At 42.9% G+C, this 11,163-nt stretch overlaps 1 protein-coding gene across 2 annotated transcripts in view; it reads left to right on the forward strand.

Annotated features, from left to right (window-relative positions):
* OPTC (opticin) overlaps positions 1–7,594 on the forward strand; it is a 338,728-nt gene extending 331,134 nt beyond the window's left edge. For both annotated transcript variants that reach the window (XM_073560757.1, XM_073560756.1), the window contains one exon: positions 7,232–7,594. In XM_073560757.1, the coding sequence (XP_073416858.1) occupies positions 7,232–7,402 (171 nt within the window). In that variant the 3' untranslated portion in view covers positions 7,403–7,594. The remainder of the gene's footprint in view (positions 1–7,231) is intronic.
* The last annotated feature ends 3,569 nt before the right edge of the window (positions 7,595–11,163 follow it).

Here is an 11,163-nt window from a genome sequence, read left to right on the forward strand (position 1 = left end):
CATGTTATCTGGGGATACGGTACCCTTTCTCACCTTTGTGCAATCACGTGTAATCCATACTGGGCGTGAGAATGGCTGGCGAGCTGTTAAGAAAGCTACAGCACCTGTCCAGACAAGTACAGGGATTCCCTAGCGAGGAGACTTATTTGATTGTTTTCAATGTTGGGACAGCAATTTTTGGGGAGCACTATACTCTGGAGAATGATAGATGGGGCCCACCATACACTGGAACATTCCAAAGGTGGACATCAGACACTGGAGCAGCATTTACAGGGCCCATTATACACTAGAGCATTAGAAATGGGGCCCATTATGTTTGGAGCATTATATGGGCCCATAAGACAGTGGAGCTTCATCCATGGGGACCAACATATACTGTAGCATTATGTGGAGCTCATCATATACTGTTTCAAACATTATATGGGACCAATGATTCTGTATGGAGAAATAGATGGGCCTCGTCATGAGATGTAAAAAGTGAGGTATTTTTCATTGTACTATACCGCTATTTCTCTGCCGTATCGGAGCATGATGAGTTGTGGTATGTGTTAAAGGGGCGCTCTTTCGCCCAGGGCACATGAAAACCTGGAGCCAGCCCTCCCCCCCCACAGTTTGTAGCCAAATAACCCCCATTTTTCAGTGCGTAACTTGTATTATGAAGTTAATTAAGGTTGACAAGCTTAAGAAAGAAGAATTGATGCTTTTGGCATTCAAATGGGCACTGTAGGTGTGTTTCCTGTCCTCCTCTCACTGCCGACTTTTATTCCCCATTGACTTACATTGGGTTTCGTGTTTCGGGACGACCCCGACTTTTCCCTATAATCGGACGATCTTGCTCGACCCGACTTTTGGAAAAGTCGGGTTTCACGAAACGAAACGCGACCCTAAAAAGCCAAAAGTCGCTCAACTCTAGTTCTCACTCTGGATCTCCCTGACGACAACCCTGAAGACGACTACCCTGAAGACCACACCGAAGAAGACCAAAAAGATGACCCTGAAGATGATGACCAAGAGGACAAAGAACATGAAGACAACCACCAAGATGCAGAACAACAAGAGACAGAAGACCAAGAAGCAGAAGAACAAAAAGCAGAAGGACCAAAAGCAGAAGAACATTAAGCATAAGACTAAAAATCAGAGCAAAAGATATTATCTAAGTTCTAAGCAGAAGAAGACTAAGCAGTGTATGGGGGTGAGTCCGTTCCTCCTTGTGGTGCCCCTGGAAAATGCCTGCTGCTGCAGGCCAAACTGAATGCGGACAAATCCTGTTGTAAATCTTTTGTGACAGGCAGAACGGAAGGTGTAATCTTCAAACTTTTATAGATAACAACTACAGGAATGCCTGTCACAGATAAGAATATGATGATGAAGAAGAAGAATAGGAAGAAGATGAAGAAGTAGAATATGAAGAAGAATAATAGCTGAATAAGAAGAATTTGAAGAATGTAAAAGAAAAGAATAATAGGAAGAAGGTGAAGAAGAAGAAGATGAATAAGGTGAAGAAGAAGTTCATGAAAAAGATGCTGCTGCTGAGGATGATGAAGGAGAAAGTGTTGGAGAAGTAAAAAAGAAGGTGAAGAGCATGGAAGTAGTGAAACATACATATCTAACAAAATATACAAAAGGTTAACATAGTCAATATCTTTGTAACTCTGAACATCTTTAAAAAAAAATGTATTCCTGCTATTCCATTTGATTGGGCTAAACCTCTATGCCTTTAATGTTTCCTCCATCTCCCCCAATACATTCTACATTATTCTTAGTTGTTTTTCTTCATGTAGAATTAAACTACAAGGGAAGAAAGGGTTTTTTTTAATTCCGTTATTTCTGTTCCATTGACTTGAATGGGACTTCCGGGATCGGAATCGGCGATACCCGATACTTTTTTGATATCGGCCAATCCAATCCGATCCGATATTTTTCAATATCGGGTGGTATCGCTCAACACTACCCACGGGTCATGTTTTCATGACCCGTTGGGAACCATGAGGACTGGAGTTTGTGAAACACTGATGTTGTATACTAACCACTTTGTGCTTTCTCGTTTCAGAGGAGAGAATTGTGAAGCGGTGGCGGTCTGTGAGGGATCGTTTCAAGAAGGAGTTCAATAAAGAGATGCGGGCTCCGAGTGGATCTGGAGGACGCAGGAGCAAGTATACAAGTACGCCCGAGCCCTGTCGTTCCTCCGGGATACAATGGTCACCAGAAGGTAAATATGAAACATCCCATGTATAAAAAAAAATGTACATGTCTAAATTTTTTTTCAACCAGGGCCAATGGCATGTCAGTATATTAATTGTATTTTTCTCTTTGTTCCACAGCACAGTGACCAGCACTCGGGAGCCTGCACGGTTGGACCCTTCTGCAGCGATCCCTGAGGAGACTGCCACCAAGGGACACTTTGAGCACCCCGGCACATCTGCACCTTCCCAACCTTCCCTCACATTCGACCCATCTGTCCCATCCACCAGTGCAGGAGCATCGTGGCCGCCTACATTACATGAAGCTGCTGGTGAGGAGATCGCTTTCCCTTTACCCCACCCTTCTGCCCCTGCCGCCTCTAGTACACCTGCGGGTACTGGGCGGCAGCGCCGGGGGGTCAGGAAAAGAGCTATGCCCCAGAGTTCTTGCATCTGAATGCATCTTTCCAGAACTGTCTCAAAGTCTTGTCAGAACAAATCTCTGCAGGCTTTCACCTGATCAACTCCAGCATTCTGGAGTTGAAGACACTTCTGCTAACAATGCATTCAGAAGCAAGATCTTCTCCAAACCACACCTTTTTCAGGTCTGTTGTGGAGCGCATGGCAACGCTATCTCCTACCCAGCAGATGCATGTAATGCATTCGTGCCACGGTGCTCTACTGCTGGTTACCTCCCAACCTACACCTCCCACCACAGTAGTTTCTCCACCTGCACCCCCTCCAGCCACTGCCCCTCCTCCCCCTCCTATTCCATACCAGCCACCTACCCAGTACCAGCAACCTCTCCAGTACCAGCAACCTTCCTAGTACCAGCAACCTCCCCAGTACCAGCAATCTCCCCAGTACCAGCAACCTCCCCACTTCCAGCAACCTGCCCCGTACCAACCTCCTTCCCCGTACCACACTCCTTCCCCGTACCACACTCCTTCCCCTTACCACTTCTCAACCACATCATCTGCTACTCGAGTCCCTGCCCAACCCTCCTCTCCACCACCCACCACCTGTTCTGCCACCCATATGTCCACCCATTCTCTTGCTTTTTCCACCCCTTCACCTCTAACTGTTCCTTCCCCACCACGATCCCAGTCCTCTCTCCACACTCCCAGTGTCGAAGTGTCCCGCAGCCCCTCCAGCAGTATTTCCACCCCACACTACACTAATTTATAAATGTGTGTATGCAAATAAAAAAGAAAAAATTTTTGGGCAATTAACAGTTTATTAAAAACAAAAATTTTTCAATGAAAGTTAAATTATTGGTTTACACTGGTTGTCTGTCTTTTATTTCTGCGGCGAACTATGGTATAAAAAAAAGGTTAACTACAGGGTAGACAAAAGATAAAAAAGTATACAAAACCTGGTACATAACTGTGGGTAAAAGGTAAATAAATTTTACCTTTTGGCCACAGTTGTGTTCCTGGTTGTGTTTTAGACAAAGTATTTCACCTTTTACCAAAAGTTGTGTATCTTGTTGGGGATTTCACTTTTGTTAAAACACAACCAGGTACACAACTGTGGTCAAAAGGTAAAAATAGTTAAACCACAACAAGATAGACGACAAGATAGCCAACTTTGTTTGGAAAAGGTATATACTGTTGGTACAGAAGGTACACAACTTTGGTTAAGGGCAGAAATGTATCAAATTCTGTCATCCTGCCAGTCTATTCTGCCTTGAGGTGACAAAGTATTGTGCAAAATTGTCCCTCATTCGTGACACCATCACAGAACTTCTATTGGTAATGTTCTGGTAATCTTGCAAGGTGGTTTCTTCAGCGGTGTCCTCAATGGAAATGGTTTCCTTGCACATAACAAAATTGTGGAGTAACACGCAAGCTTTGATCACCTCGTCCACAATTTCTGTCTTGAGGTTGATCGCAGTCTTTAGGACACGCCATTTGGCTGTCAGAATACCAAAGGAGCATTCCACCATTCTTCTTGCTCTTGTTAGGCAGTAATTAAAAATGCGTTTTGTTCTTGTCAATTCTCTGCTACAGTACGGTTTTAAAAGGTGTTCTGACAGCTGGAATGCTTCATCCCCTACACAGACAAAAGGCATAGGTGGACCAGATGTTTGCGGCAGCGGTCTAGGGGATGGGAACTGGAAGGTGTTTCCATATAGTTTACTCCCCATGGCAGACAGTTTGAAAACTTGAGAGTCATTGGAGCGGCCATAGGCCCCAATATCAACAGCAATAAATTTGTTTTCCGCGTCAGCGATGGCCATAAGGACAATGGAAAAATATTTTTTGTAATTGAAATATTCCGATCCCGATCCTGCTGGCTTTACAATGCGGATATGTTTCCCGTCTACAGCGCCCAAGCAGTTCGGGAACTGACATATCTGTAGAAACTTTTCAGCAATTTCTATCCACCTGTCTGATGTGGGCTCTGGTAAAAACTCTTCAACTAAGGAGTCCCTCAGTGCACGGCATGTGTGCTTCACTATTCCAGATATGGTGGAAAACCCAACTCTGTACTGGAAATGCAGTGACAAAAGGGATTCTCCAGTTGCAAGAAATCTGTGGGTAATTTAAAATAAAAAAAAATAGTTTAAAATCACAGCATTACATACCAAAACTCAGCTATAACACTTAGAGATACAAACTACCACCAACAAGATTGCAGTGAAAGTGTGCTCAGATGCGAGCATATCCAATAAATGTGGCTTACCTTAAAGTCACCATCAGACGCTCTGCGGGTTAAACGGAGAAGCGGCAATACGTGTCCGCTTTTCTTATGAGGTGTGCAATGCGGTCCACCAAGTAATCAAAATTCTCCATTTTCATGCGAACATATGCAAAAAATTTCTTCGGGTTTCGTCTAAGGTCCATGCAGAGTGTAGAATAGACCCCACGCGTCATTCTCTTGGCTGTGATGGGGTGGATCCACAAACGGCGTCGCTGATGCCTGATGTGCTGCTGTCTCGCTTTCTCCTTCTCCAGAACAATCACCCTCAAACGGTTCGCCTCCGCTGTAAAATCCAACACATTCTTCAATATATTTGCAATCACAACATCCATCTTCGCCAGTCACTTGCTCTTCTCTCCAACCTGCAGTTTCTCCTCTACAACCTGTCAAAGATGGGCTGTAGGAACACGGTATATATAGATTTCAGCAGCCAATCCCGATTCGAAGCCCCCAAGGGGTATTTTTAAAAACCGGATCCGGCGTAATCCGGCGGAAAACGGATGGAAAAACGGATGAAACGGATAAGACGGATCCGGTTTTTGGTCTGATGACCAAAACGAATGCGGCAGAAAATCGGATCCATCACATCCAGTTTTTCATAACATTTGCCGGATCCGGCGCTCCGGCGCGATGCCGGATTGCGCCTGACGGCGAAAAACTGATGTGTGAAAGTAGCCTTAAGATTGCTTTGTCAAAAATGTAAAATCCATCCCACCACATCAAGGTGTACCCCAATTGGAACGTACCTACTCTGCCCTTATCTATCTTTATGTTAGCTGATACATGGCATGGTGAACTACAAGCGTTAGGTAGCATCCCTATTGGGGTACACCTTGACATGGTAGGATGGCTTTTATAAATTTTTTTATCAAAACAATGTTAACTAAGTACCTTATGTTATTTACATGTACTATTACTATTTATTTACTTATCACAGGGTATTTGCTCATTTTTGTTTTTATCTTAAGTTCTGCATATATTTAATTGTGTAAGTACCAGAGGCATTAACATCCCTGAGGGAGGATTGTCTATCACACAGATTTGATTGTGCCTGCAGGAGTGCACCTTGTGTTTTACATGCTGTTTGTTTGTCTTGTTTCTTCAATTTTTGATTGTGATTAAAAGTTGTGTTTTATTCACACCATTATTTGCTATATCACGTTTATTTCGGTCATAGCACGCCCTGGCATTTTGATTCACAGCTCACTCTGCACATACACATCCTGCAGAGTTGGTTGGCAATCAATGTGCCAGAGCTGTGACTGTAGCTGCTCCGTGAACATTGGCGGCTCCCGGGAGTAAGTACATTTTTTTTTCTCCAGGTAGCTGCACTATCAGTAAGAAATGTAACACCATTTACCTGTAGATTAACCCTATATGTGCAGAAAAAAGTTTGCCAAGTTGATAGGTTCCCTATAATTTTTAAGATGCAGTCTATGAAAAAAATAGAGGCAAAACACCTCTGTATTTACAAACATTAGCACAGACCCAAAGGTATAGATATTGAGAAAAAAGGAAGATCCAATTTTAAAAATTGTTTTAAAATTAGATTTTTAATGAATTAAATATATAAAGTGAAGTTTAGAAATTCAAGCAAATAGAGCAAAATAATCACAAAAGTAGTGCACTGACATAAGTAATCAAGTAAATCAATGTTGTAAGAATATCAACACCAGAAAGCATAAAATGATTACATATTAAATGACCAGAAAGACTCCAAAGTATTCAATTCATGCCGTGCTATCCAGACTAAGCAAGTAAATAAAGTTGCAAGTTTATAAAAAATGCCAAGTGGAAAAAGCTATTAAGATTGTTTGTAAATGAATGCAGAGTTCAACTTAGCTAATTTATAAAGTGCTAGTGCATTAAAATAAGCTAGGAACCTGGTCCATAGAAACTAGTTTAATAGTCAGAAGACAGGACATCCTGAATACAATCAGTGTCAATTACTGTTAGGTAAAATTTCCATTGGGCAGATCTGCAGGAACCAATAAGGGGTCAGAGAGCAGGTCAAGCAAAAAGAAAGTGCATAAATACTTACAAAGTGACCGGTTCCTTGTGGTTGTGTGCAGCACACTACCACCCTGACAGCGCCATTTTGCTTATGCTTTTTCAAATGGGGTGCCCCCAGATCCTTCTTTAACCTTAATATCTATATATTTAGGGAGGTGCTAATATATCCCCATAATTTCTGCAGGGTTTGGCATTTACATTTCCTTTGAAGGGGTAGAGAACACTTTACATTTTTAAGCTGGAGCATGATGGATGCAATGCTTTTCTACATACAGTGTTTGAAAATGTTCTAATTTATACTTTCACGTAGCTGCTTATTTTTGTATTCACAGAATAACAACATCCAGGCGATGCATAAAAATACGTTCTGTGACAGCCGGGACCTTACCTTCATCAGACGTGCTTTGGAGGATATCCGACTGGATGCTAACCCAATAAACCTCAGCAAATTTGCAAATGATTATTTCTGTCTACCCAGACTTCCCACTGGGCAATACATCTGAGCAGATCAAGTTGCCAGCCTACAAAACTAAATTTGGTTTGCTGCAACATATTATAATGTTTTCTCTATATCATAACTAAGACTAGACTACTGAGATATTACTTTAAATGCAACAACAGATCTATATGTATTCTGTATATTATATGAGAGATTACAGACGAATTCCATCCATAATATAGGTGAAACTGTTACATCATTGAAGGTTTGACAGATGGGTCCTTAAAGTGATTTTCCCACGAACAAAAGTACATTTTAATCAATAGATCTTGGAATAATAATAAGTTCCACAATTGGATGTTATCTTTAAATAAAATGTTTCTGGGCTGAGATAATCTTATAAATGTGACTGTTCTACCTTCATACACATTGACACGATGTGCAATCTGGCATACAGCATAAACCACTTTCTGTCTTCCAAATAAGCAGACCGTTCTTTGTAGTCTAACTTGTTTATTGGTGAACAGGTATAGAACAAGCGGTAAAACTATAAGAATACAAACAACATAGGTAAGTATTGGGCAAATAATCACACAGCTAACACTTACAATTAACAGGAAAGTATGCAGTGTGATTTAAACTTTAACATGGAAATACATAAATCTCTAATCACATCTTCTATGCACAGGCTGCTATACAGTTAATCACATCTCTGTACAATACTGCATTGCACGAACAGAGATATTAATCTTACCAGATATGCTTTACCGGGATAGCAAACGCAAGTTGGAGCAGTTACAGGAGGACAAATAAACGCGTGCATACACATAAGAAAATGGAGTCTTCTTCTTAGTATAACTCCTTCAATCCCACAATGCAACACTCTGTCAGCTGTTAAAGACATAGGCTATAAATTCAGCCACCACTAGATGGTGCTATAACAACTAACCAGCACATAAATACAAACATATTGCCCTATATTCAGAGGGCAGAACACTCCCCGCTTGGCTTCAACTGATGCAAGTTACAGGCTCTTTTGGTGAAAACAGTAAAACTAGCTCTGCAACTGGTCTGAAGATTAGTTTACTCTCCCCAGCCTTCCACACTTTCACCTCGACCTTGTGCACCTTCCCCTCCTTGCCTGGGAATACCTTGGTGATGAGGACTAGTGGCTACTCATTTCAGTGTGACTGGCTGTCTTTCATGAGCACAATGTCACCGGGTTTGATGTTCGGTTTATCAATCTGCCATGTCTTCCTAGGCTGTAAGATGGAGAGATATTGCTTTCTCCATCTGTCCCAGAAGGTATTGGAGAGACTTTGAACTTTTCTCCATTGACGTCTGTAGAGATCCTTGTTGCTGAATTCTCCCAGTGGAGCGCTCGGAGTGTTGGTGTTCTCAGTGAGTAACATGGCAGGAGTAAGAATGGTTGGATCTCCAGCATCACTGGAAAGTGCAGTCAATGGTCTGGCATTTATGATGGCCAAAACTTCTGCCAAGAATGTAGTCAAACAATAATAATATAATAATAATAATCTTTATTTATATGTATATATACTGCAGTGCTTTACAGTTTAACAGTTTCAAAACACAAGTCATAAGTAACAACGTTAATAATACAATAATTAAAACAAAATAAGACGACCCAGCTCGTGAGAGCTTACAATCTACAATGAGGTGGGGGAGATACAAAGTGCAAGTGTGTATTTACAATGGTATATTTACAATGATGGTCCAGCCATCTTGAGGGAGTGAGGGATGGATGGAGAAAGTGAATGGGCTACACACTTACACATAGAATGACTTTGATTAGTGAACGTGATAGGCCGCTCTGAACAAATATGTTTTGAGGGAGCGCCTGAAACTATGCAAATTGTGGATAGTCCTAATTTCTTGGGGTAGAGCATTCCAGAGGATTGGTGCAGCCAGGGAGAAGTCTTGGAGTCGGAAGTGGGAGGTAAGGATTAGTGCAGAGGTTAGTCGAAAGTTGTTTGCAGAGCGCAGCGGTCGGTTAGGCCGATAGACTGAAATGAGGGAGGAGATGTAAGGGGGTGCTGCACTGTGGAGAGCTTTTTGGGTGAGAGCAAGTACTTTGAATTGGATCCTATAATGAATGGGCAGCCAGTGTAATGATTGGCGAAGAGTGGATGCATCTGAGCACTGATTAGCCAGATGGATGACCCTGGCTGCAGCATTAAGTATGGACTGGAGAGGGGATAGTCGAATAATGGGGAGGCCAATTAATAGAGCATTGCAGTAATCCAGGCGGGAGTGGATCAATGCTACAGTGAGGGTTTTTGTTTCCATGGTGAGAAAAGGGCGGATTCTAGAGATGTTCTTTAGGTGTAAGCAGCAAGAGCGGGCAAGAGACTGTATATGGGATGTGAAGGAGAGATTGGTGTCAAACATAACACCTAGACAGCACACCTGCTGCCAGCGTGTTATTGTGGTGCCACCCATGGATAGGGAAATGTTAGATTTAGGGAGGTTAGTAGATGGCGGGAACAGAAGAAGTTCACTTTTGGAGAGGTTGAGTTTCAGATAGAGAGCGGACATGATGTTGGAGACTGCGTACAGACAGTTACTGGCGTTCTGTAGTACAGCGGGGGTAAGGTCGGGGGATGACGTATATAGTTGTGTATCATCAGCATAAAGATGGTACTGAAAGCCAAATCTGCTGAAGGTCTGTCCAATTGGGGCCGTGTAGAGAGAGAAGAGGAAGGGGGCCAAGGACTGAGCCCTGAGGTACCCCAACAGCGAGAGGAAGAGGAGATGATGTGGAGCCAGAGAACAAAACACTGAAGGAGCGGTCAGAAAGATAGGAAGAGAACCAGGAGAGAGCAGTGTCCTTAATGCCTAGTGATTGTAGCCTAGAGAGTAGGAGATGGTGGTCAACAGTGTCGAAAGCTGCAGATAGGTGAAGAAGAATGAGCAGAGAGTGGTCACCATTACGTTTTGCTGTCAGAAGGTCATTGGTCACTTTGATGAATGCAGTTTCAGTCGAATGTAGGGGGCGGAAGCCGGACTGTGAAGGGTCTTAGAAGGGAGTGAGTGTAGAAGTAAAGGGTAAGGCGGAAGTAAACTAGGCGCTCCAAAAGTTTAGAGATGAAGGGGAGATTGGAGACTGGTCTGTAGTTGTTTGTGCAGGATGGGTCAAGAGTGGGTTTCTTTAGTAATGTAGTAACGATGGCGTGTTTGAAGGAGGATGGGAAAATGGCCGAGGCGAGGGAGAGATTAAAGATTGCAGTTAGGTGAGTTGTGACGACTGGAGAGAGAGACTGGAGGAGATGTGAGGGAATGAGGTCGGTAGTGCATGTGGTTGGACGAGAGGAAGAGAGGAGTCTGGAGAGTTCTTCTTCTGTGATGGGATCAAATGTGGAAAGTGAGCCAGGGGAGATGTAGGAAGGGATAGGATTCGCAGCACTTGGTGGTTGGGAGCAGATTTCCTGACGGGTATTATCTATTTTTTTCTGTAAAGTGGGAGGCCATGTCATCAGCACAAATGTCTGTGATAGGGGCTTGTGCTTTTGGCCTGAGGAGGGAGTGAAAAGTGTCAAAAAGTTTCTTGGGGTTGTTGGCTAGTGAAGAGATCAGGGTGGTAATGTAGGTCTGTTTGGCGAGGTGAAGGGCAGCGTTATAGATTCTTAACATAAATTTGAAGTGGATGAAGACTTCTAGTGTGCAGGTTTTTCTCCATAGGTGTTCAGTACTCCTAGAGCATCACTGGAGAAGTTGAGTTTGCGATGTGAGCCAGGGCTGTTTTACTCTGTGCTTGGAGGTTCTGAGGGTGAGTGGAGCTACTTGGTCAAGGGTGCTTCTAAGAGT

Source organism: Dendrobates tinctorius, unplaced genomic scaffold (assembly GCF_039654945.1).
Source record: "Dendrobates tinctorius isolate UK_male_01 unplaced genomic scaffold, ASM3965494v1 ptg000304l, whole genome shotgun sequence".
NCBI lineage: Eukaryota > Metazoa > Chordata > Amphibia > Anura > Dendrobatidae > Dendrobates > Dendrobates tinctorius.